The following is a 27,500-nucleotide window of genomic DNA, read 5'->3' as shown; positions in this document are numbered from 1 at the left end:
TTAAAAGCCAGCAGCTACAAATACTGCAGCTGCTGACTTTTAAAATAGTGACACTTACCTGTCCAGCGCGCCCGCGATGTCGGCACCCAAAGCCGATCTCTCGATCGTCTCTCGGGTGCTGCCGCTGCCATCTTGGGTATGGGAATCAGGAAGTGGAGCCTTTCGGATTAATTTCCCGGTTCCCTACTGCGCATGCGCGAGTCGCGCTGCGCAATAAGGACGGTCCCCGCTGTCTCTGGGATCCGTGTGTTTCCCAGCAGGCAGCGGGGGACTTTCGGAAATGGGCGTAGATTCTGCGGAAAGGGGCGTACCTTCTGCAGAATCTACGCCGGAAGTGGGTGCAGATACCTGTACTGTACAGGTACCTGCACCCCCCTCCCCCCTGAAAGGTGCCAATTGTGGCGCCGGAGGGGGGGAGGATTCCAATGAGCGAAAGGTCCACTTTAGGGTGGACCTCCGCTTTCAGGCAGTCATTGCCAGTAAAGGATTCTCAACAAAATATGAAAAAATTAACGTTTTTTTTTAATGATTATATTCATTTGTACAATTACAAATGGGGGGAGGGGCTGTGTATAAAAATGGTTGCAGTTCCTAAAATTTGTACTTGATATTCATGTTCAACCCCTTGAATTAAAGCCGAAATTCTGCACTTCAAATTCATTTGGATTGTTTCCTTTTAATTTTATTCAGGTGGCATACAGTGCCAAAAGTATGAAAATTGTGCCTGTGTCCAAATATATATGGACCTAACTGTATGTCATTATCAATTCAGTGACGGAAATATGTAAATATGAAAATGTAAATACAGACAATAGTACGTGTCGTTCACCATAATTACACCCCTGCTGTATCCTCACCTTGGGTTTTTTCTTATGTCATCTTTAGAGAATCCTATGCGAATTTCGGCCGCGTTGAGTCTGTAGCTGCAACATTCTTTTCGGTTGGTGATGGCGATGGAGAAGATCCTCATCCTGGAGTTCAGATCCAAATTCCACCAAGGCTCAAGGTCATACTTTGTGTGACTACAGTACGGATGAATACTTGACAGTGAGCCGTCATTGCCCCTTTCGGCTTGGGTCTCATGATCGCTGGATTGGGTGGCTGTTCCTTTTGGGGCCACATTGGGAGCTGGAAAATGTGTCACAAGTAGTCTCAGAGGTCTTTGATTCTTACAACAGAGTCACAGGTAACACATAAAGAGTAACATCTTCCTGCCTTGCATTTTTTTATTTCTTATACCCCCCCCCCCCCACCTGTTATATGGCATGGTCCTCGAATCACATCTACCCAGGAGATCCAGTGTTGTCACATTGTGATCTGCTGCTCAGGTGTCACAACCCGGGTTCTGTGCTGTCATTAAGTCCCATATGTGATTCGATTTTGCTGTGACGGGTTCTCTTTAATGAGACATGAGGTGGGGTTTTTAGACCCCTGATGTCTCACCTGCCCTCCATTGAAGCTAATGGAACATATATCACAGCCAGACAAACTGACAGCAAAAACCAGAAGTGACATTTTACAGAGTACTTAAAGTGAAACTCCTCTCAAAAGGGGAAGCTCCAATGGTCTGCCTCCACCCCCCCCCCTCCGCTCCCACATTTGACACCTTTTGGGGGGAAGGGGGGAGTGGGTACCTGGTTTTGACCATGCCAAACTGAGCCAGAAGTTCGCCCCCCCCCCTCCTTCCCCCCGTAGCCTTCTGGGACACTTCACAGGTGCCAGAAGACTGCGGCCCATTTACAAAGTGCAGCACGCATGCACAGTAGAAGACCAGCTGTGAAGCCGCAAGGCTTAGTAAAAATGGCGGTGCCAGCACCCTATAGACCATTGAATTATCAGCTCAGGTGAGGACACTGCTGGATGTCTGAAGAGGTAAGTGCCTTAATATTTAAAGTGGTTGTAAACCCTTACAAACCACTTTGACCTACAGGTAAGCCTAGATTAAGGCTTACCTGTAGGTCCAAGAAATATCTCCTAAACCTACACGGTTTAGGAGATATTTGCCAAAACACAGGCACCGCTGTCTACGGTGCATGCACCGTAGACAGCGGCACACAGGCGCACTGAGCGCGCCGCTGTCAGCGGCGATATGCCGCGAGTGGCGGCTCCCATGCGCATGAGCAGGAGTGACGTCATTGCGGCTTCGTCTAATGACAGCGGTGGAGCAGCGAGACCCACCGAGAAGATGGAGGCTCCGGACTACAGGGGACAGCGGTGACTTCGCTGGCTCCTGTGTCAGGTAAGGGATACATAATGGGCTTGTGCGATGCGATGCGATGCGATGCATAGTAGTCCATTATGCTTTACCTTTGCAGGGAATCAAAGAGGAAGAAAACTCATCAGGGTTTACTTCCTCTTTAAGTCATTACTTTTTTTTTATGAAGGAGCCTGGAGCTCCAGCTTAAAAGGTAGAGGAGATCAGCAAACATACATTCACTGGTCACCCTCCCCTCTACCTGGCGGCACCCCTGAATCTTAGTTCTGGGTCTGCCAATGGGAGTCCACCAATGGGAGTGCAAAGCTAAGAAAACATGGCAGGGGTGCATGTAGGAGAGGCACTGAATGTTACAGGGGTGCATGGAAGCAATTGGGTGGCCGGACAGCCACCCAATCACTTTCATCTGTTGGCCAACAGCCATATACCATACATCAGTGACAAAAAAAGGGCTAGGAGTCAAGCAAAATCACTGCTGCTCTGTAAAAATGATATGGACACACTTTAATAATTACAGTATAATATGCCATACTATCCTCACACATCATTTTTAACATTGAGCTTTTTCTTTCTTTTTTTTTTTTTAGCAAATTAGCACAATGCCAATCTAACAAGGGCATTCAGTCACATGACACCTCAGCGCTGCCAAGGAACACTGCCGGAAGATTTCCCTCTGGCAGACATTGTGATCCCAGGTCTGAAGTGGGAGCAGGTGGCTATACAATGCCAAGCATGTCCCTATGACTGTGGGCTCGGGCCCAGTGTACAGCACTTGTATTTGCCCATGGGGCACATGCCCTCTGCCCAGTCCTCCCCTGGTCATCCCATGTAAGCTTGTTCCCATATTGCAATTATATGCTTGGTTAGATTAGGGGGTCACAGCAGGGGGGGGGGGGGTCTTTAGTCATCACAGTGGATGTATGCCTACTGGCTCCTTTACTGGAAATCCAGACCGGGGTAAAGGTATTGCCAAAAGGAGCGTTTATTTCAGCACTATGGGAAGAATGTATAGATGGGCTCCAACAAAGGATGACCTGACCTCTGTACACCACCATGATGCAACGCTCAACTTATGTACACACTTACCTCCATGGTGCGGACCCTGCCACTTCTGACTTAAAGTCCAACTTTCATCAACTAGAACAAATGAAGAACAAAGTTTACATTTTCCATTGGATTCCACCAGATTCTACATCAGAGAGAAATATACTAAAGTATAAGAAGTATACTAAATGCCGAAACACTGATCTATCACACATGAAGAGATAAGGAGCAACTCCAAACTGGAACCTGAAAAAAATTTGGCCCTGGACTTCATCCAGACCAGCCCACTTTAATTTTGCAAACAAGCACAAAAACAGTATATAAAACTATACGTAATTGTGCAAAAAAACATACGTAGCATAACATAAGGAGTCCTCACTAACCTCTTTTATTATTTCACTTATTCTCCTCTGTATTTTACTCACATCACTGCGTGAAGTTGAGGGCGAGCCGTGCAGCCATTACTTTGTCACTGAAACTGGCCCACTGAGCCATTGGCCCACCGGGAAACTCCCTGTAGTCCCAATGGCCAGTACATGCCTGCCTGCGGGCAGCCAGTAGGTAGATCATGAATATGGCTATGCTTCCCCCTCAGCCTCCACCACTCTCATATGCACTACAGAGCAGAGAGCAGGAGACAGCATGGTGCTGGGTGGAGGGTGGGTATGGGAGCTGCCTTTCGACTTAGCCAGCAGGTGATTGGTTGCTAGGACACCGGGTGGTCCTAGCAACCAATCACCAGCTTTTTATTAAAAGTTAACTCTGGCAGCTATCGCTCCTGCCCTCCACCCAGCAATATGCTGCTGTGCGTGTGGTGGGGGAAATGGATGATGAGAAAGGAACACAGTGGGGGGCTGTGATGTAAAGGAAACAGAGGACACTGCTTTGGGGGATGGGGAGTCAGAGGACACGGCTTTTAGGGGCAAAGGACATGTTGTGTGGGTAACAGGACACTGCTATGGGGGAACAGAGGACACTACAGTGTAGGGGGATGATATGAAAGGGAGCAGGGGTAAAGGACACTGTTTTCGGGGTGTACAGAAGACTACTGGAGGGCAAAAGACACTACAGTGGGGGGTGACATGAATTGGGTTGGGGGTAGTACAGGACTCTACTGTGGGGGGAGGAGGGCAGAGGGCACTGCTATGCGTAGGGTGTTGAGGATACTATTGTGGGGGAGGGGAGCATATGACATTGTTATGGGGGCAGAGGACACTAGAGTGGAGGGTTGATATGAAGGGGGCAGAAGACACTGTGTTAGGGGGTACAGGACACTACAGTGGGGGGAGGGGGGCAGAGGATACACTGGGAGGGTGATGTGAAAGAGACAAAAGACAGTGAAATTGGGAGGAGCGGGCACAGGACACTACTGTGGGGGTGATGTGAAGGGGGCAGAGGGGCAGAGGATACTACTGTGGGGAAGGGGGAGTGATGTGATGTTCCTCCCCCAGGAACTTTTTATTTCTCCATGTTAAGAATGTAGATCTCAGCTTTTAAAAGGTTGCCTACCCCTGCTCTAAACTGGAACCTAACCCAAAAATCTCAAAGGAATTTAGACCAGACTCTTAACTTCAACCTTTACTGGCAAGCCAGATGCTCCAAACTGTAACCTAACTGGTTTTAATCTCATATTAACCTATATCTGACCTTTAACCTCAACTGCACTGGTACCAGTAAAGCTCTAAACTGTAACCTAACTTTTAAACTTCAAGTGAACTTAGACCAGACCCTTAACTTCAACCTGACCAGTAACCCTAACACTGTAAACTGGAAGCTAACTTCTGAACCTCAAAATAACCTAGACCAGATACTTTAACTCAACCATTCTGATGACCCCAATGCTCTAAACTGGAACCTAATATCTAACCTCAAATGAACCTAGATTGGACCATTAACCTCAACCTTAAAGTAACTCTAATGCCCTAAACTGTAACTTAACCCCTAAATCTCAAATGAACCTAGACCAGACCCTTAACCCTAGCCTTGGTGGAAACTCTACCATGAGTCCAACCCATAAACTTCAATCTGACCGCTACTGTAAGTCCATAAGTTACAAATATTGTATGCAATTGATACAAGCAGTGATATTTTTTTCAATATAATGAATGACTTTGTTTTATTTCACTTTGCTTTACACTGGAACCTTGGTTAACGAGTAACATGGTTAACGAGCGTTTTGAAAGATGAGCAACCTTTTTTAAAAAATCCTGACTCGGCTTGCGAGTGTTGTCTCTCAAAACTAGCAGAATTCAAGCTAATGTGGTGTGCGGTACCGTATTTGGCCAGAGGTGCGGGGGCGCTTGTAACACTCGGACCGGTTCAGAGCCGTTTGGAAATACTCAGAAACACTCAGCTCCTGAGTGTTTCTGAGCCTTTCCGAGGGTTTCCAAGTTCAGCCGAGCTGTCCCTGAGTATTTCCGAGGCTTTCTGGCGCCCCAACACCTCTGGCCACATGCGGTATTGCATGCAATAGAAGTCAGTGTGGAACAAATTATCTTCATTTCCATTGACTTCTATGGCGAGTGCTTTGGATTACAAGCATTCTCCTGGAAAGGATTATGCTCGTAATCCAAGGTTCCACTGCATTTATCATTTTCTTCACATACACTGACATGCTGAGATGCCCAGCCAAAGCGACCGTACCAAACTATACCATGGTCAAGGGTATTACAGTGGTCATTATGGGTAAAATCTCTCTAAGCCCCAAATACCCGCTATCAGGATATAACATTCTCAGGCACAGTTTGCCATCCCCATGCTGATAACTAGCTGCACATACCTGTGCACGCTCTTACTTCTGTTACCATGCTGTCAATGACTGCTGCAGATCTAATGGTGGGCATACACGCTTTGATAAAGGAACATTTCCAATAGGCCTCTTCCAATAGGAATAATCAAACTATAGCAGGGGTGGACTGACCATTCGAGCGCTCGGACACTGCCTGAGGGCCCCATGCCACAAAGGGGCCCCATCAGGGTTGCCAGCCTCAATAAAACCAGAGACAGTATGTAAAAATCTGTGTTTTAAAAAAAAATAAGATTATAGCTGCTTCGCCTCTCCAATACCTTTTCAGTGTGTTTATGTGTATTCTGTGTGTGTATACTATGTGTGTATATTGTGTGTCTGTGTGTGTATACTGTATGTGTGTGTATACTATGTGGCCCCATAATCTATTGGCTGGGGGCCCCATAATCTCCTATTGCCTGGAGGCCCCATAATCTCTCATTGCCCGGGGGCCCCATGAGTTGTCAGTCCACCCCTGATCTATAGTCAACAACCCATTATATTGACATGCCACACAGTTGAAAATTGGATTTCATTTGTAAATTATTGATCGGTTCTTTGTTTTCACCGTGTAATCTCATGAGCTGATCAATCGAAATACAAAGTATCTCAGTTTTGCCGATTGAGGCGAAACATTCGATACTATTTCATCGTGTTTGAATGAATCCATTTGAAATTCAATCTACATCAATCAGAATGGAAGTCATGGTTATTCAACTGTTTGCTCATTCCATCATTTTGATTGAATTGCATATTGATCTGAATAAAAAAAAAAAAAAACATTTGGGATCCCCATTCTATCAACCGGGAACCAATCAGTCAATCACGGTGATCAAAGGAAGTTTGCTTGGAAGCTCTACTTTCTGCCAGAAGATGTCAATGTGTCCTCCTCTCTTCCCATAGATGAGAGATATTGATACTTTGTAAATGTTATAATGTTTAAAAAGATACAAAATGAGCAAATAGTTTCCTCTGCATTCCAAGTTCTCTAGGTTTTCTAGGCAGCTGGATTTAGATTAACCATGATTAAACCGTTACATTTTTTTTACTTTTTTTTGTAATCTTCACTGTATATAGTAAATTAATATTTTAGGTTCTAACCATAATGCATATTATAGTTGAAAAATATTTTAGTATTTTAATATTTTAGTTATTTAATATTTTAGCTACTAGATTAATGGTCTGTTTATTAGCAATTTTATTGTTTAATCATTTATATTTGTTTTTTTTAATAACAAACAATAATGCATTTTCTCATAATTTAATACTCTTGTCCACTCGTAATAAAATAAGACTTTATATAAATGGTCTAATAATCTACAGAATATCACCAAGAACAAAATAACATTTTGTGTTGAGAAGTATTTGGAAATCTCTCCTTACCGGACTGATTTTTGGGCCGTCCAAACACCTGGACTTCACACAAGGTCAGAGATACGTTCTTCCCCCGTATTGCAATGGTGACAAACTGCCCCTCCATTCCATGGCAGGCAAAGGAGTAGGTTTCTCCGAGACCGATTGAGGACACAGCGACACAGCTGAAAGAGATATCAGGCTTATCTATAGCCAAAACCTTTTATTTTTTTTTGGAAAGAGTAAGGAAGGATTAGAACCCCCTTCTGGTTTTTATTGCTGTGTCTCCCTGCTGTTTTACACCAGTGGTTCTGCAACCGTTTGATTGTGACCTACCTTCCCTGACAACCCCCAGAATCTGGACAGCAGCAGTGGCAGCATTTACAGGAACTGATCCCCTTTCCTCCTGCAGCAGCTGAAAGCCAGCTTCTCCACCTCTCCTTCCAGCTGGTATTCACTGATGCAGGAGGAAAAGGAATCGGTTCTAGTAAATGACACCCCCACCACTTCTCCTGTCCAGGTTCCCCATGCTTTTGCTGTCTGGCCCCCCTATGTGCTCCCCTGGTCCCCCCCCCCAACATAGAGCCTCCCCACAGCGCTGCTGGCTTCCTCTCCTCTCCCGCTGGCTGATGCTGTGTATGTATCCAAATGAACACAGTGAGTGATCGGTACTGATCAGTCACTGTGTTCATTTATAACTGAAGCATAGTGAACTTGCTTCAGTTCGTGAATGAGCAGGAGGCTCTATACAGACGCAGAGCTATTCCTGTTTATTCAGTCTGTGCAGCTGAAGCTGCAGACCGTGTCCTCAATCTGCCTTCTATGTCTCAACTGTTGAGACCCCTGATATTTCACCTAAGGGATCTCTGAGTTTACGGTTTCATCTCCACATGGCGATGGGGCATTTTCCCCAGGGGCACACTCTTTGCTCAGCATGCCGCCCAGCCCAGTACAGCCTCACCCTCCCTGTGGCAGGCTTGTATGTGAATCTAAAAGTCAGATGGCCCACCCCTCTGAGCGTTCTCTTTTTTACATACGCGTCTTCATTTTAAGAGGGAAGATTCAGGAAAAAACTTATTTTTTAAATAAACAACTTTACAGCAAATTAAGGGTCAGTGCCCATGAATATAGCCTCCCCATCTTCCATCAGTGCAGCCTGATCAATGCCCATCTGCAGTCTGATCAATGCCAATCTGTGGCCTAATTAATGCCCATCTGCAGCCTGATCAATGCCCATCTGCAGTCTGATCAATGCCCATCTGCAGCCTGATCAATGCCCATCTGCAGCCTGATCAATGCCCATCTGCAGTCTGATCAATGCCCATCTGCAGCCTGATCAATGTTCATCTTATATCTTCATATTATGTGGACTTGATTTATAGATTATCGATTATTGGTTTTTGGTTGTGTTACACTATATTTTGTTTGTTAGTATATATTGAGAGTCACATGTGGATACACTCTAAGCCCTTGTACACATGGTCGGACTTTCCGACGGAAAATGTCAGATCGGACCGTGTTGTTGGATAATCCGACCATGTGTGGGCTCCATCGGACTGTTTCCGTCAGAATATCCGACCAACAAAGTTTTAGAGCAGGGCTATAAAATTTACTGACAATATGATCCGATCGGACTTTGTCCGATTGTGTGTAGAGAATTCCGATCAGACAAAGTGCCACGCATGCTCAGATCAAATTCCTAGACCAAAGCTATTGGCTACTAGCCTGAACGTAGTCCCGTCGTAATGAAATAACGTCATCACGCTCTGAACGATCGGATTGTCCGACAACTTTGTCCGACCGTGTGTATGCAACAGTTTTGGACAAAATCCGTCTGACAAAATCCAACGGATTTGGTTGTCAGAATGTCCGACCGTGTGTACAAGGGCTAAGTGATGTGGGCAGCAATCACGTCAAGCCTATTAGTAGGCTAATATATTAAATATTTGAATTAATTCACATTCATTTTGTATTGAATATTGTGTTGATTATATTTTTTTTTTTTTCACATATTGTTTAAACTATATTACCTGGCCACTGAAATCAAAGTTAGAGACCCTCAGCTTCCTGCATTGAGTTTTACATCTCTTCTGAAGGTGCCCCCAATCCTGGCGTGCTCTCCTATAGAAATACAACATTTCCTAGCAGCGTCAAGAACTGAATCCTCCTATTGGCTCATCACTACTAGTGATGGACGAACTTCCGACGGGACGTTTCGCGAACGCGAAATGCGAACGGACCCAAACGTTCGCGAAACCGAACGTTCGCCGCGGGCCCCATTGACTTCAATGGGAGGCGAACTTTGCAAACCTTCATGTCGAATTTGCGGCCACGTGGTAATTATTAGGGGGTAAAACGTAGTCCCACCATCTGGACAATGACATAATACATGTATGAGGTGAATTTGGGATCGATAACTACAAGCATTTTTATTTTATTTGGGAAATTGTTCTAACAATTCAGGACTATGGAGCTAATGAAGGCAATGGAGGAGAGGGAAGGTCAGGGACCAGGGTAGGCAAAGAAGAGGGTGCAGGAGATGATCACCAGCAGCGTGACATACCGGAATGACACATGCACCGTGATAGAGGCATCTGACAGCAGCACCGTAATACAGAGCACTGACAGCAGCACCGTGACATACAGCGCTGACAGCAGCACCGTGACATACAGCGCTGACAGCAGCACCGTGACATACAGCGCTGACAGCAGCACCGTGACATACAGCGCTGACAGCAGCACCGTGACATACAGCGCTGACAGCAGCACCGTGACATACAGCGCTGACAGCAGCACCGTGACATACAGCGCTGACAGCAGCACCGTGACATACAGCGCTGACAGCAGCACCGTGACATACAGCGCTGACAGCAGCACCGTGACATACAGCGCTGACAGCAGCACCGTGACATACAGCACTGACAGCAGCACCGTAAGCAGCCCCAGGAGGAAGTCAGCACAGCACAGGGATGGTGTGATCCCCTCATAATAAGAACCCCCAGGAGGAAGTCAGCACAGCACAGGGATAGTGTGATCCCTTCATAATAAGAACCCCCAGGAGGAAGTCAGCACAGCACAGGGATATCATAAGCAGCCCCAGTAGAAATATGACACCGCTCAACCTCTTCAAAGAGGAGGGTAGGGGCATATAGTACGGTGTGCTTTTTTGGGTCAAGGAAGTGAGCCAAATGAATTAAGAAGGTCTGTGTGCTTGATTAAAAAAATAGTTTATAGACATATACATGGTCTACTGGTCACATGTGTTGAATTCCTCCGAGATCCATGCCTCATTCATTTTTAGAAATGTGAGGTAGTTAACACTGTGGTGAGCTAGGCGAGTACGCTTATCGGTCACAATCCCCCCTGCTGCGCTGAACGTCCTTTCGGACAGGACACTGGATGAGGGGCAAGCCAACAGTTCGATTGCAAATTGGGCAAGCTCTGGCCAGAGGTCAAGCCTGCCCACCCAGTAGTCTAGGGGTTCATCACTCCTCAGAGCGTCCACATCGGCCGTTAACCCAATGTAGTCGGACACCTGACGGTCTAGGCGTTCCCTGATGCTGGATCCGGATGACACCTGTCGATGGGTCGGCTGAAAGAATGACCTCATATCCGAAGTCACCAACACATCTTCAAACCGGCCTCTTCTTGCAGGCGCTGTTGGATTGGTACCCGCAAATCCTTCTCTGGGAGTGGGAATTGCTCCTCTGCCAGCGCACGCAAAAGCAGAATGCAGCATTTCTCGAAGCAAGGCCTGGAAGTGCTGCATTCTGACAGCCCTCTGCGACGGCGGTAACATTTCCGCCATTTTGTGTTTGTACCGGGGGTCTAAGTACGTTGCCACCCAGTACTGGTCCTTGACCCTCATGCTTTTTATACGGGGGTCCCTATTAAAACACTGGAGCATGAAGGCCCCCATTTGCACTAAAGTGGAAGCGGTGTGGTGGCCTGGCTCCTGCTCATCATCCAGGATAATGTCGTCCTCTTCATTCTCCTCTCCCCATCCTCGCACAACAGGGATCCCAGAAAGGTTTAAAGCATGCTCTTCTTGCTCCTGCTCATCCGCCCCGGCACCATCCTCCTCTGACTCCTCATCAGACTCCTGTTGTTGACTTGTCTCAGATAGAGTAGCCCCCCCTGGGAATTCATCCAGCATTGCGACTTCCTCATCTTCCCGCTCCTGCTCCTCCACAGCCTGATCAATGACACGACGCAATGCACGCTCCAGAAAGAAGGCATAAGGTACCATGTCACTGATGGCGCCATGGCTGCGACTGACCAGTTTGGTGATCTCCTCAAATGGCCGCAGAAGTCTGCATGTGTCGCGCATGAGCAGCCACTGGCGCGGTGAAAAAAAACCCAGCTCCCCAGAACCGTTTCTTTCGCAGAGTTCATACAGGTAGACGTTAACTGCACGTTTCTGCTGGAGCAGCCTATCAAGCATATAGAAGGTTGAGTTCCATCGCGTCGGGCAATCGCAAATAAGACGTCTGACCGGCAGATGGTGTCGCCGCTGAATGTCAGCAAGGCGAGCCATGGCCGTGTAAGATCTTCTGAAATGGGCCGAGATTTTCCTTGCCTGCCGCAAGATGTCCTGGACCCCAGGGTATTTGACAAGGAATCGCTGCACGACCAAGTTTAAGACGTGTGCCATGCACGGCACGTGCGTGATTTTGCCCTGTTTCAATGCGCTAAGCAGATTGGCACCGTTGTCACACACCACTTTACCAACTGTCAAATTGAGCGGTGTTAGCCACTCATCTGCCTGTGAACGCAAAGCTGAAAGGAGTGCCGGGCCAGTGTGGCTCTTTGCTTCCAGGCACAACAGACGCAGCACGGCATGGCAACGTCTCACCTGGCATGTGGAATAGGTTCTGGGGAGCTTGGGCGGTGCAGTGGAAGAGACGCTAGCAGCGGAAAAGGAGGAGGCAGCTGAGGAGGAGAGGGAGGAGGATGGAGTAGGAGGAGGAGAAGAAGAGTCAGGCCTGCATGCAATCCGTGGCGGTAAAACCAAATCTACACGGGTGCCACGGGTTACATGCTTGACGGCCGTCAGAAGGTTCACCCAGTGGGCAGTAAAACTGATATACCTTCCCTGCCCGTGTTTGCTAGACCACGTGTCTGTGGTCAGATGTATCTTGGCACCGACACTGTGTGCCAGAGATACATTCACTTGCCGCTGAACATGGCCATATAGCTCTGGGATGCCCTTCTCTGAGAAATACTTCCTTCCTGGGACCTTCCATTGTGGTGTTCCAATGGCCACAAATTTGCGAAAGGCCTCCGAGTCCACCAGTTTATATGGCAGTAGTTGGCGGGCTATGAGTTCTGACAAGCCAGCCGCCAACCGTTGGGCAAGAGGGTTATCCGGCGTCATCATTTTTTTACGCTCAAACATTAGGCCCACGGAAGCCTGCCTTTTTGCAGAAAAATGTGAGCTTGGCGTGATGGAAGGTGGAGTGGAGGACAATTGTGAGGAGAGAGGAGAAGGAGAAGTAGAAGACGAGGCTGGACGGTGAGAGCCTGCAGTGTGGCTTTGTGTGTTCCGTTGCTCCCACTGGGCTCGGTGATGGCTGCTCATGTGCCTTCTTAAGGCGGTCGTCCCTAGGTGAGTATTGGGCTTACCGCGACTAACGCGTTGACTGCAAAGATTGCAGATGGCAACGCTATTGTCAGCAGCGGACACGTTAAAAAAAGCCCACACTGCGGAGCCATGTGCCGGTGTCCTGGGAGCGCCAGATGTGACCGTACATGGTCGATGACTCGCTCCTGATACATTTGCAGTCTGCTTTGTCCCTGCTGTGCAATGTAAGTCATTGCTGCTTCTCCTCCCTATCTGCTGGTCCATATCTCCCTCTGAACTCCCCTCCTCTTCCTCTCTTGTGGGCACCCACGTGACATCACTAGACACGTCATCATCAACGTCACCTTCCCCACCGCTATAAGTAGAGATCTCGGAGTAGGCAGCAACACCGGGGACCAACCTCCTCCTTGGGCTGATCTGGGTACTGGCGTCAGACTGCTGAGTAGCGCTTGTTGCTACCTCCTCTTCCTGATCCAATACCAAGAGTGGCTGCGCATCAGAAATGTCCTCTTGATATGGATCGGAAAATAATTCCAGTGACTCAAGCGGAAGGTATGTGGTGGTGGTGGTGGTGGTCGTGTTGTTGGTGGTAGTGTCTTTGGGGGTGCACATAGCAGAGAGTGAAGAAGAGGGTGCAGATCGAGAGGATGAGGAGGGTGCAGAAGAGTAAGGCTGAGCGAGCCACTCAACCAAGTCTGGTGCATCCTTTAAAGTAATTGAACGCACCTTCTGCAACTTCCCACTTTGGCTCAAGCCTGTTGCTCCTGCCCTACCCCTACCACCCCTGCGGAAGGGCCTGCCTCTTCCTCTGCCTGTCATTTTTTAAATGACCCTGTGACAAAACTCTTAGTCCCTATACCGATGAAGGACTGCTGCAGTATAGGGCAGCGGTCAGCAGTGGTGCACGTCAACCCTATCTATTGTGGACCGATAGCGGTCCTTACAGAACAGCAGACTGTACCGCACTCAAGCCTATGTACCGTAGCACCCTATACCAAGTTACCAGTCCTTATAAGAACTTTTGTGGAACAAGCAGGTTGTGTGTTAGTGATTAGCAGACTGTACGTCAGTCCCTATACCGCTGAAGGACTGCTGCAGTATAGGTGAGCGGTCAGCAGTGGTGCACGTCAACCCTATCTATTGTGGACCTATAGCGGTCCTTACAGAACAGCAGACTGTACCGCACTCAAGCCTATGTACCGTAGCACCCTATACCAAGTTACCAGTCCTTATAAGAACTTTTGTGGACCAAGCAGGTTGTGTATTAGTGTTTAGCAGACTGTACGTCAGTCCCTATACCGCTGAAGGACTGCTGCAGTATAGGGCAGCGGTCAGCAGTGGTGCACGTCAACCCTATCTATTGTGGACCGATAGCGGTCCTTACAGAACAGCAGACTGTACCGCACTCAAGCCTATGTACCGTAGCACCCTATACCAAGTTACCAGTCCTTATAAGAACTTTTGTGGAACAAGCAGGTTGTGTGTTAGTGATTAGCAGACTGTACGTCAGTCCCTATACCGCTGAAGGACTGCTGCAGTATAGGGCAGCGGTCAGCAGTGGTGCACGTCAACCCTATCTATTGTGGACCGATAGCGGTCCTTACAGAACAGCAGACTGTACCGCACTCAAGCCTATGTACCGTAGCACCCTATACCAAGTTACCAGTCCTTATAAGAACTTTTGTGGAACAAGCAGGTTGTGTGTTAGTGATTAGCAGACTGTACGTCAGTCCCTATACCGCTGAAGGACTGCTGCAGTATAGGTGAGCGGTCAGCAGTGGTGCACGTCAACCCTATCTATTGTGGACCGATAGCGGTCCTTACAGAACAGCAGACTGTACCGCACTCAAGCCTATGTACCGTAGCACCCTATACCAAGTTACCAGTCCTTATAAGAACTTTTGTGGACCAAGCAGGTTGTGTATTAGTGTTTAGCAGACTGTACGTCAGTCCCTATACCGCTGAAGGACTGCTGCAGTATAGGGCAGCGGTCAGCAGTGGTGCACGTCAACCCTATCTATTGTGGACCGATAGCGGTCCTTACAGAACAGCAGACTGTACCGCACTCAAGCCTATGTACCGTAGCACCCTATACCAAGTTACCAGTCCTTATAAGAACTTTTGTGGAACAAGCAGGTTGTGTGTTAGTGATTAGCAGACTGTACGTCAGTCCCTATACCGCTGAAGGACTGCTGCAGTATAGGTGAGCGGTCAGCAGTGGTGCACGTCAACCCTATCTATTGTGGACCGATAGCGGTCCTTACAGAACAGCAGACTGTACCGCACTCAAGCCTATGTACCGTAGCACCCTATACCAAGTTACCAGTCCTTATAAGAACTTTTGTGGAACAAGTGAGTTGTGAATGTTTAGCAGACTGCAGCAGAAGGGCAGCAGTCAAGTATAATATCCTTTCTATATTTGGAAGAAAGAATATTATACATGTACAAGCCTATTACTGTACCACTGATACCAGTCCTGAAAAGAACCTTTGTGGAACTAATAATAACAGCAAGTCTTTAAAATTACCCTCACTGCCTGACACACTGCTTCCTGCCTGTCCCTATACAAATTGGCAAAAAAAGAGAACGATTAGTGGTTACTGGAACAGCTCTTTTGTGGACCTTGATAGTAACAGCTAATGATGATGATGATGATGATGATGATGAAAGACTAATCTGGCTGTCCCTGTAGCATACACCGTCCTTTCCCATTCTCTAAACTAACAAAAGACACTCAGGCTGCTGCAAGAATCAGCAGCACAGCAAACCTATCAACACCTAACACCTATACCAGTCCTGAAAAGAACTTTTGTGTACCAAATAGCTAGTGGTTTATCTCTCCCTACTCCACACAGGAACCTGTCCCTATCGTAACAGAAGAAAGAATGTAAAATGGCCACCGGATCGGGTGTATTTATAGGTTAGGGGGAATGTCCAAGTGTCCATGTGCTGTCATGTCTCAATTGGCTGTCCTGTATCACATGATAAACGTGTCACCAAAGGTTAAAGTTCTTGTATACATTAAACACGTAAGTCCGCCGCGGCGAACGACGGAAAAAGGCGTTCGAACGTGCGGACCGCGAATGTCGGAAATTCGCCGCGAAACGACCGCCGGGCGAACCGTTCGGCCATCACTAATCACTACGACAGGGAGCCTTGCTGGCCAATAGGAAGGAGCTCTGTGACAGGGAGACTTTCTGGCCAATAGGAAGGAGCACTGTGACAGGGAGACTTGCTAGCCAATAGGAAGGAGCAGAGGGGGTGGGTTATTTTCCTGGGGTTTAGGGAACCGGGGGGCATTCAAGAAGACATTCAAAGGTAAGTGCAGACCCCAGAGAGATGCTGGATGCTTTCTTACATATTTTCTGACAGCAGAGGACCCCTTAAATATGAACATGGCAGCTGTGTTTTTTTTATGTTGCTTGTTATTAACACAACTGTTTATCAAATCTATATTTTCTAAAAAAAAATTATAAACTATAAAGGATGAGGCTGAGCTGGGTAGATAGTCACCAAATATGTTATGACTTAAAATTGCATGTGACTGGGACATGACCACAAACTATGATACCCGAAATCTTCCAAAGGTTGTGCTTTAAAACCTCTAAATATCGAAAATTTAGTGTTAACTATGATGAGGATTTTTTGCTAGAAAATTTAGAAAATTACTTAGAACTCCCAAATATTATATACTAAATGCTCGTCACTTCCAGTCTCTTAGACCATAGAGATGATCAGGGACCTTTCGGGACATTCACTAAAATGACTAGAGACTGAGGGTTTCTTGCTGTCTTGCTGTATTCTCTGTGATTCATTTATTAATCAATATATGATGTAAGTGCTAGTTATCTCTAGTTATCTCTAGTTATCTATAGTTATCGCTAATTATCTCTAGTTATCTCTAGTTATCTCTAGTTATTGCTAATTATCTCTAGTTATCTCTAGTTATCTCTAGTTATTGCTAATTATCTCTAGTTATCTCTAGCTATCTTTAGCCTAGATAAACATGTTACAAATTCGTAGAGCTGCAGTCAGATATTGGCTGGTTAGGAAAGGTGAAATGGTTTGTGAAGACAAAGAGAACAATAGATTTCACAACACTTGCAGAGGTCCCTCTATTTTGTAGCCAAGGTTATACCACAGACGTAGTTATATCATCGACGTACCTAGGGTTCTCCCTCCAGTCTGCGATGTTTCCTATTAGGATTTCAGCTCCACTCAGGTCCTCGGCACAACAGTCTCTCCTGTTCGTAATGGCCACAGAGAAGATAACGTGGTTTGATCCTAGATCCAGAGTCCACCATGGCCCATATTCCACTTCAGTGGAAGCACATGGAGACGAGAGCTGGCCATTGGTTGCATATCTGGAAGCTTCTCTCTGTTTAATACTGGACTGAGATGTTTTTCCTTTGGGAGCCACATTGTACGCTAAAAATAATATATCATGTGTTATCTTCATAGTTCTTAGTAATGAGGTGCATTCAAAAAGATTCAAGATATAACTAGCCTTGAAATGTCCCCATTTGCTGATCGTTACTGAAGTTCAGATCTCTGCAGTGCACACCTGGTCTAATCAAGAAAGCATTATTGTAGACTGCTGGACATTCAACCACTGCCCAATTAACAGGTTGCAGTGTCTTCTGGTGTCCTAAATTCAGCTCTCTGTGACTTACAGTATATCTGTCCATGTCCAGGATTATTCCTGCAAAATGGTTGGACTCTATACTCAGCTGGTCTTCTCTTATCCTCATCAACCTGTTATCGGTTATTGTCCGTTGTTTCTCTGTTTACCTGCCTGGTACCTGGACTCTGTTGGATCACATTTTCTGGGATTGATCTGACGATCAGAGTCCAAACTTTTCTACTATCTGCTGTAAAATCACATATGTAGTTGAGCCCTTTAGACAGTACACACCAGTTACCCAAGCCTTTAGGACCCCGTGCACACCAGGGGTTTGAGTAGCTCTTCTAAACACCAGGAGAAAAGCAGAGTCAAAAACACACCAAAAAAAATATTCTTCTGACTGACACCACCAATGTGGCACTAGTTTTCCCACAGACACCAATGATGGGGCACTATTCCTTCCACTGACACCAATGATGGGGTACTATTTCTTCCACTGACACCAATGATAGGGCACTATTCCTAGCACTGATACCAATGATGGGGCACTATTCCTCCCACTGAAACCAATGATGGGGCACTATTCCTCCCACTGACACCAATGATGGGGTACTATTTCTTCCACTGACACCAATGATGCGGTACTATTCCTTCCACTGACACCAATGATGGGGTACTATTTCTTCCACTGACACCAATGATGGGGCACTATTCCCCCCACTGACACCAACGATGGAGCACTATTCCTTCAACTGACACCAATCACGGTGCACTATTCCTTCCACTGGCACCAATGATGGGGCACTATTCCTTCCACTGACACCAATGATGGAGCACTATTCCTTCCACTGACACCAATGGTGGGGGACTATTCCTTCCACTGACACCAATGATGGGGTACTATTTCTTCCACTGACACCAATGATGGGGTACTATTTCTTCCACTGACACCAATGATGGGGTACTATTCCCCCCACTGACACCAATGATGGGGCACTATTCCTCCCACTGACACCAATGATGGGGGCACTATTCCTTCCACTGACACCAATGATGGGTCACTATTCCTCCCACTAACACCAATGATGGAGCACTATTCCTTCTACTGATACCAATGATGGGGGGCTATTCCTCCCACTGACACCAATGATGGGGCACTATTCCTCCCACTGACACCAATGATGGGGCTCTATTCCTCCCACTAACACCAATGATGGAGCACTATTCCTTCTACTGATACCAATGATGGAACACTATTCCTTCTACTGATACCAATGATGGGGCACTATTCCTCCCACTGACACCAATAATGGGGCACTATTCCTCCCAGTAATACCAATGATGGGGAGTTATTTACTTCCATGGATGTAGGGCACTTTCCACTCACGCTGGCCAAAGTCCGACCCCTTTAAAGTCTGAAGGACTGGCCCTCTGTTTACAAACTTTGGTTTAGAAAAGGCTTCTGTGAGGAAAGGACCAAAGGTTGCTCCGAAGGGCTGTTGCCTGAGCCCCCCTTAGTTCCACCAGATTCCATCCTTCTACCCTACTATGCCCGGTAGATTGTTTTGACCCCATCTTCTGGCTCAGGATGGGCTTTTAGGAGCTTTTCAAACTGTACCACACAATTTTGCACCATTTTCTGTTCTGTAGTGCACAATTTTTCAGAGACTTTACTTTGAAATTCATTTTTGTTTTTTGTTTTTTGTTTTTTGCTGCCCCATTGAACAAGCCTAAAGATTCTTCTTGTTACCCTGACTCTTCAATGAAAGCCACATATTAAGAATAAACATGTATTTACATAGTCACATTTTACAGTCAGTTGAAAAAAGAAGCAAGTACCTCTAGTTCAACCAGTCATGTAATGAGATTGTTATGAGAGGGAGGAAGGGGACTATAGACAATGGGGAAAAAAAGTAAAAAATTGGTTTTATTCTTACATGAGGGTCAATACATTAAAAGTTACCTGCATTGGAATGTTTTCTGATGTCTTCTTCTTCAGACTCCCAGAGACCTGGAAAAGATTGAAGGTAGAGACATGGATGAGTGAGTTTGGTGTGGAACTTGACTGGCCTGCACAGAGTCCTGACAGAACACCTTTGGGATGAATTAGAGCGGAGACTGCGAGCCAGGCCTTCTCATCCAACATCAGTGCCTGACCTCACATATGGAAGAATGATCAAACATTCCCATAGACACATCTCCTAAACCTTGTGGACGGCCTTCCCAGAAGAGTTGAAGCTGTTATAGCTGCAAAGGGCGGGGCCAACTCAATATTGCACCCTACGGACTAAGGATGGGATGCCATTAAAGTTCATGTGCATGTAAAGGCGAGTGTCCCAATACTTTTGGTGATATAGTGATTTGGTGATATCCAAAATTTGCCGTCTCAGCCTCCGTAACATCTTCAAGATACGCCCCTTCCTAACCAATGTCACCACAAAGCTTCTAATCCACTCCCGCCTCGACTACTGCAGCTCCCTCCTCATTGGCTTACCTCTAAATAGGCTCCTCCCCACTTCAGTTCATCATGAACGCTGCTGCCAGGCTCATCCACCTCTCAAACCGCTCGGCGTCTGCTATACCCCTCTGCCAATCCCTCCATTGGCTGCCACTCAGCCACCGAATTAAATTCAAGATACTAACTATAACTTACAAAGACATCCACAACCTGCCCCAGCTACATCTCTAGCCTAGTCTCAAAATACCAACCTAATCGATCTCTTCGCTCCTCCCAAGACTTCCTGCTCTCGAACTCCCTCGTCACCTCATCCCGTGCTCGCCTTCAGGACTTCTCCAGAGCCTCTCCCATCCCCTGGAATGCTCTACCCCAATCTGTCCGATTTTCTCCTACTTTATCCACTTTCAGACGATCCCTGAAAACTCATCTCTTCAGAGAAGCCTATCTGACCACCCACCTAACAACTCTACGTTTATCTTCTCAATCAGCACATCGCCCCACAGTTATTACCTCTTGTATAAGTAATATAATAATGATAATAATATAGTGTACAAACCAGAGGCTCTGGATGGGCAGTTGGGTAAATGGCTCTATATTTAGGATGTATCCGGTCTGTAAACCAGAGGCTCTGGATGGACAGTTGGATAAATGGTTCTATATTTAGGATGTATCCGGTCTATAAACCAGAGGCTCTGGATGGGCAGTTGGGTAAATGGTTCTATATTTAGAATGTATCTGGTCTATAAACCAGAGGCTCTGAAAGGGCAGTTGGGTAAATGATTCTATATTTAGGATATATCTGGTCTATAAACCAGAGGCTCTGGATGGGCAGTTGGTTTAAACGGTTCTATATTTAGGATGCATCCGGTCTATAAACCAGAGGCTCTGGATGGGCAGTTGGGTAAATGGCTCTATATTTAGGATGTATCTAGTCTATAAACCAGAGGCTCTGGATGGGCAGTTGGGTAAATGGTTCAATATTTAGGATATATCTGGTCTATAAACCAGAGGCTCTGGATGGGCAGTTGGTTTAAACGGTTCTATATTTAGGATGTATCCGGTCTATAAACCAGAGGCTCTGGATGGTCAGTTGGGTAAATGGCTCTATATTTAGGATGTATCTAGTCTATAAACCAGAGGCTCTGGATGGGCAGTTGGGTAAATGGTTCTATATTTAGGATATATCTGGTCTATAAACCAGAGGCTCTGGATGGGCAGTTGGATAAATGGTTCTATATTTAGGATGTATCCAGTCTATAAACCGGAGGCTCTGGCTGGTCAGTTGGGTAAATGGCTCTATATTTAGGATGTATCCGGTCTATAAACCAGAGGCTCTGGATGGGCAGTTGGGTAAATGGTTCTATATTTAGGATGTATCCGGTCTATAAACCAGAGGCTCTGGATGGGCAGTTGGGTAAATGGTTCTATATTTAGAATGTATCTGGTCTATAAACCAGAGGCTCTGGATGGGCAGTTGGGTAAATGGTTCTATATTTAGGATGTATCCGGTCTATAAACCAGAGGCTCTGGATGGGCAGTTGGGTAAATGGTTCTATATTTAGGATGTATCCGGTCTATAAACCAGAGGCTCTGGATGGGCAGTTGGGTAAATGGCTCTATATTTAGGATGTATCTAGTCTATAAACCAGAGGCTCTGGATGGGCAGTTGGGTAAATGGTTCAATATTTAGGATGTACAGTGGTGTGAAAAAGTGTTTGCCCCCTTCCTCATTTCCTGTTCCTTTGCATGTTTGTCACACTTAAGTGTTTCGGAACATCAAACCAATTTAAACAAAAGTCAAGGACAACACAAGTAAACACAAAATGCAATTTGTAAATGAAGGTGTTTATTATTAAAGGTGAAAAAAAATCCAAACCATCATGGCCCTGTGTGAAAAAGTGATTGCCCCCCTTGTTAAAACATACTATAACTGTGGTTGTCCACACCTGAGTTCAATTTCTATAGCCACACCCAGGCCTGATTATTGCCACACCTGTTCACAATCAAGGCATCACTTAAATAGGAGCCCCAAGAGCGCAGCGACGACTCATCCAAGAGGTCACAAAAGACCCCACAACAACGTCCAAGGAACTGCAGGCCTCACTTGCCTCAGTTAAGGTCAGCGTTCATGCCTCCACCATCAGGAAAAGACTGGGCAAAAATGGCCTGCATGGCAGAGTTCCAAGGAGAAAACCACTGCTGAGCAAAAAGAACATCAAAGCTCGTCTCAATTTCTCCACAACACATCTTGATGATCCCCAAGACTTTTGGGACAACATTCTGTGGACCGATGAGACAAAAGTGGAACTCTTTGGAAGGTGTGTGTCCAAGTATATCTGGCGTAGAAGGAACACTGCATTTCATAAAAAGAACATTATACCAACAGTAAAATATGGTGGTGGTAGTGTGATGGTCTGGGGCTGTTTTGCTGCTTCAGGACCTGGAAGACTTGCCGTGATAAAAGGAACTATGAATTCTGCTGTCTACCAAGAGATCCTGAAGGAGAATGTCCGACCATCTGTTCGTGTACTCAAGCTGAAACCAACTTGGGTTCTGCAGCAGGACAATGATCCTAAACACACCAGCAAGTCCACCACCGAATGGCTGAAGAAAAACAAAATGAAGACTTTGGAGTGGCCTAGCCAAAGTCCTGACCTGAATCCTATTGAGATGTTGTGCTATGACCTTAAAAAGGCCGTTCATGCTCAAACCCTCTAATGTAACTGAATTAGGACAATTCTGCAAAGATGAGTGGGCCAAAATTCCTCCAGGACGCTGTAAAAGCCTCATTGCACGTTATCGCAAACGCTTGGTTGCAGTTGTTGCTGCTAAGGGTGGCCCAACCAGTTATTAAGTTTAGGGGGCAATCACTTTTTCACACAGGGCCATGATGGTTTGGATTTTTTTTCACCTTTAATAATAAACACCTTCATTTACAAATTGCATTTTGTGTTTACTTGTGTTGTCCTTGACTATTGTTTAAATTGGTTTGATGTTCCGAAACACTTAAGTGTGACAAACATGTAAAGGAACAGGAAATGAGGAAGGGGGCAAACACTTTTTCACACCACTGTATCTGGTCTATAAACCAGAGGTTCTGGATGGGCAGTTGGGTAAATGGCTCTATATTTAGGATGTATCCGGTCTATAAACCAGAGGCTCTGGATGGGCAGTTGGGTTTCATAATTAGCACTAAATGAAATATAGGGTAGAATAATAGAAGAATGTTCTAATACTCACGTCCAATATCAGGGCTTGTTTCCGCTTGAGTAGGAGGGGCTACAACAAATAAGAGCAACAGTATTAGTGTCATTGGTGATGTCAGTTAGTCAGTTTCCCCCCCAGCATCAGTTAGTGTCAGGTTACAGATCACAGTCCCACTACAAGTCGCAGATCACCGCCATTAGTGGAATAAAAAATAAATAAAAATTCCAGTGTATATATATATATTATAGATTGAAGATGCTATAACTTTCACTCAAACCAATCAATATATACTTATTGGGATATTGTTTTTCTACCAAATACATGTAGCAGAATACATCTTGCCCTAAATTTATGAAGAGATTTATTTATTTATTTATTTATTTATTTTTTTATGGGATATGTTTTAGTGCAGAAAGTAAAAATGTTTGTGTTTTTTGTGCTTTTTTTGTTGTTTATATAACAAAAAATTGTAGTGATGATCAAATACCACTAAACGAAAGCTCTGTTTGTAAAAAAAAAAAAAAAAAAATGATATAAATTTCATTTGGGTACAGCGTTGCATAACCGCGCAATTACCAGATAAAGTAGCGCAGTGCTGAATAGCAAAACACGTCCTGGTCAAGAAAGGGAGTAGAACCTTCCGGAGCTGAAGTGGTTAAACTAAATTGATCAAAAACAATTCTAATTATAAATAACTGGTGGAATTAAACAGCAGTATAAATAATTCACAGGCTTACCAATTTTAGGACCCGGATCTGTCAAATACTGAGGTCCTGCAAAATATATAAACGAATAAGCGAGACAAAGCTAGAAAGTTTTTTGTTACCCTTTGGGTAGAATTGGGGGGGGGGGATAAACTTTTGAAACCCATTCTGCTAAGGAAAGGACAACACAAGGAAAAGCTGCCATGGGGAGGGATAACTACTGTTGGGCGAGCGGTTCGGGTTGAGCATGAGTTTTGGTCGAACATTTCCCCGCTGAACCGTTCACAAAACACCTGAATTTGCGGTGTGTTCGCCGGGTGTTTTGCCCGCCAAACACCCAGCAATGCACTGCGCACTGCACAGTGCCTTCTGTGCCCCGATTGCCCAAGGGGGCATCCAGATTCCGATAATCCCCCTGCCTGCAGACCCCCACAACACCAGCCCAGGGTTGTCAGGAAGAGACCCTTGTCCCTATCAACATGTTGGGGGCATGTGGTCTGGTATGGTTCAGGAGGGGGATCGCTCACTCGCCCCCCCCCCCCACTTTCCGACCTGCTGGGCTGCATGCTCAGATAAGGGTCTGGTATGGATTTTGGGGGGGCCCCATGCCATTTATTTTTTATTTTGATGTGGGGTTCCCCTTATAATCTGGGGGGGAGGCACTGTATTTTTTTCTTTTATTTCCTAATATCCAGGTGCCGGCAATTGCAACTGTGAGTCAATTTAAAAAATGTGAAAAAAAATGTGATTTGACTTCTTTTTTTTTTCTTTAGAAATGTCAGTTTTGCTGCAGCAGGTTCTATACATGCTACAGATGCGTCACTTTACAGGCAGACTAAGGGGACCCCCCGGCACTATATTTAAAGGAATTTTACATTTTTATTGTTGCACTTTAACCGCTTGCTGACCAGCGCACGTGATATATGTTGGCAGAATGGCACTGGTGGGCAAAAGGGAGTACAGGTATGTCCCCTTTAAGAAGCGGCACTGCGTGACCGCGGGTCCTGTGGACTCGATGCCTGCCAGGTGCCCGCGACAGTGTCGCGGAGAGGTAGAACGGGGAGATGCTTTTGTAAACAGTGTGACATGACAGCGATCACTGCTCTCTGTCATCGAGAGAAGTAATCGCTGTCATGTGCGTTGAAGCCCACCCCCCCCCCCCCCACAGTTAGAATCCCTAGGACACACTTAACCCATTCATCACCCCCTAGTGGTTAACCCCATTCACTGCCAGTGTCATTTACACAGTAATCAATGTATTTTTATAGCACTGATCGCTGTATAAACGGCAATGGTCCCAAAATAGTGTCAAAAGTGTCCATTCTGTCCACTATAATGTCGCAGTCCCGATAAAAATCGCAGATCGCCGCCATTACTATTTAAAAAAAAAAATTAATAATAAAAATGCCATAAAACTATCCCCTATTTTGTAGACGCTATAAATTTTGCGCAAACCAATCAATATACGCTTATTGACATTTTTTTTTTTTTTTACCAAAAATATGTAGAAGAATACGTATCGGCCTAAACTGAGGAAAAAAAAAAAGTTTTTTTATATATTTTGGGGGATATTTATTATAGCAAAAAGTAAAAAATATTGCTTTTTTTTTTCAAAATTGTCGCTCTTTTTTTGTTTATAGCGCAAAAAATAAATAACGCAGAGGTGGTAAAATACCACCAAGAGAAAGCTCTATTTGTGGGGAAAAAAGGATGTCAATTTTATTTGGGCGCAACATTGCACGACCGCGCAATTGACAGTTAAAGCGGCGCAGTGCCGAATCGCAAAAAGTGCTCTGGTCAGGAAGGGGGTACATTCTTCCTGGGCTGAAGTGGTTAAGCATCATTAAAATCACTGTTCCTTAAAAAAAAAAAAAAAAAAAGATTGTTATTTAAAAAATAAATTGCAATGATACATATTCCCCAGGGCAGTACCCAGACCCCCAAATCCCTTTTAGGGCCAATTACTTGCATATAAGCCTTCAAAATGGGCACTTTTGATTTCTCCCGTTCTGCTCCCATAGACTTCAATGGGGTTCGCCATTCCGGTTATAGAACATTTCCCAACAGTTATGCTGCGAACCCAACAGGGGGGTCATTCGGCCCATCTCTATTAGAGAGGCGGGGTTACTATGGTAGCCACGTGTGGCCAACATGATGAGTGCCGCATACATCAATACACCAAGCAGCAAATAGAAAACCTGCTCCTGGCTCTCCAACACGGGGGGGGGGGGGGGCAAAAAAATTACAAAATGTGCCATGAGAAAGAAAAAAAATGGATCTACGGAAACATGACAGAGATACAAGACGGGACTCACTTTGCTGTAGTATAAAATCCTGGAAGAAATAATCGTAATAATACCTAGACAAAGACAAAAACAATATATTAATCTGATCTGAAAAAATAACCAAAGGCTAAACTTTTTTTTTTTTTTTTTTGGAAAGAGTAATGGAGGGTTATAACCCCTGTTATCTGTGTCCCATTGGGGAGATTTCCCTTCACTTCCTGTCCCATAGCTAAAACAGGAAGTGAGAGGAAGTCCCTCCAAGGGAAGGGCATCTTTGTTTGTCACTGGATCTAGTGTCCCCATTGGAAGATTTCTCCTCTATTCCTGTTCTGGTAACAACCTGGAGTTTGGGATTTTTAAAAAAAAATTTTCCCTTTTGGTGATGTCGATCACCAGCATAGCTCCCGACTGTCCCTGATTTTGAGGGACTGTCCCTCACTTGGAAAAAAAGTCCCTCTGTCCCTCTTTCCTTCTTGTGTGTCCCTCATTTTGGCCTGATCTATATAGTTGTATCAGTGGCGGCCGCTCCATTAGGGGTGCCGCCCCCCTATCCATGCGTCCGGCCCCTTAATCTACATTACACATGGATTTCAATGGGGTTTTTACATTTTTTTTCGAAGCCAGAGGCTCTAATAGGTTTAAAAAAAGGATGGGCTTGAGTCAACCCAGTTTTGTTACCATAACAAATGAATATTTGCTATCGTCACACTGATTCTCCTCCCGGCCAATCGGGAAGCAGATTTTTGTGGTGGAGGGGTGGGGAGGGTTTTTTTTTTTTAGGGTGGAGAGGTGTTATTGTTTAGGGTGGAGAGGTGGGGAGAGGGGTTATTGATTAGGGTGGAGAAGTGGGAAGGGGGTTATTGTTTAGAGTGGAGAGAGGAGTTATAGTTTAGGATGGAGAGGTGGGGAGGGGGTTATTATTTAGGGTGGAGAGGGGGTATTGTTTAGGATGGAGAGGGGGAGGGGTGTTATTATTTAGGGTTGAGAGGTGGGGAAGGGGTTATTGTTTAGGGTGGAGAGGTGGAGAGGCTGTTATTGTTTAGGGTGAAGAGGGGTTATTGTTTAGGGCGGAGAGGCTTTTATTGTTTAGAGTAGAGAGAGGGGTTATTGTTTAGGGTGGGGAGAGGGTTATTGTTTAGAGTGGAGAGAGGAGTTATAGTTTAGGGTGGAGAGGTGGGGAGGGGGTTATTATTTAGGGTGGAGAGGGGGTATTGTTTAGGATGGAGAGGGGGAGGGGTGTT

The 27,500-nt window shown here is 45.6% G+C and overlaps 1 protein-coding gene across 2 annotated transcripts in view; it reads right to left on the bottom strand.

The window, feature by feature from the left end:
- LOC143958005 (uncharacterized) overlaps positions 1–27,500 on the bottom strand; it is an 86,612-nt gene that overhangs the window by 54,067 nt on the left and 5,045 nt on the right. For both annotated transcript variants that reach the window (XM_077467446.1, XM_077467447.1), the window contains exons 3-10: positions 26,290–26,333; positions 24,008–24,043; positions 23,304–23,342; positions 19,569–19,616; positions 17,148–17,409; positions 7,428–7,582; positions 3,302–3,352; positions 858–1,128 (exon numbers count right to left, since the gene is read on the bottom strand). In XM_077467446.1, the coding sequence (XP_077323572.1) occupies positions 858–1,128; positions 3,302–3,352; positions 7,428–7,582; positions 17,148–17,409; positions 19,569–19,616; positions 23,304–23,342; positions 24,008–24,043; positions 26,290–26,333 (906 nt within the window). The remainder of the gene's footprint in view (positions 1–857; positions 1,129–3,301; positions 3,353–7,427; positions 7,583–17,147; positions 17,410–19,568; positions 19,617–23,303; positions 23,343–24,007; positions 24,044–26,289; positions 26,334–27,500) is intronic.

The sequence above is a fragment of the Lithobates pipiens genome, unplaced genomic scaffold (assembly GCF_037356315.1).
Source record: "Lithobates pipiens isolate NorthernLeopardFrog02 unplaced genomic scaffold, aLitPip1_a1.2 Scaffold_56, whole genome shotgun sequence".
NCBI classification, from domain to species: Eukaryota; Metazoa; Chordata; class Amphibia; order Anura; family Ranidae; genus Lithobates; species Lithobates pipiens.
The sequence above is the reverse complement of the archived record's forward strand: the minus strand, read 5'-3'. Positions and strand labels throughout refer to the sequence as shown.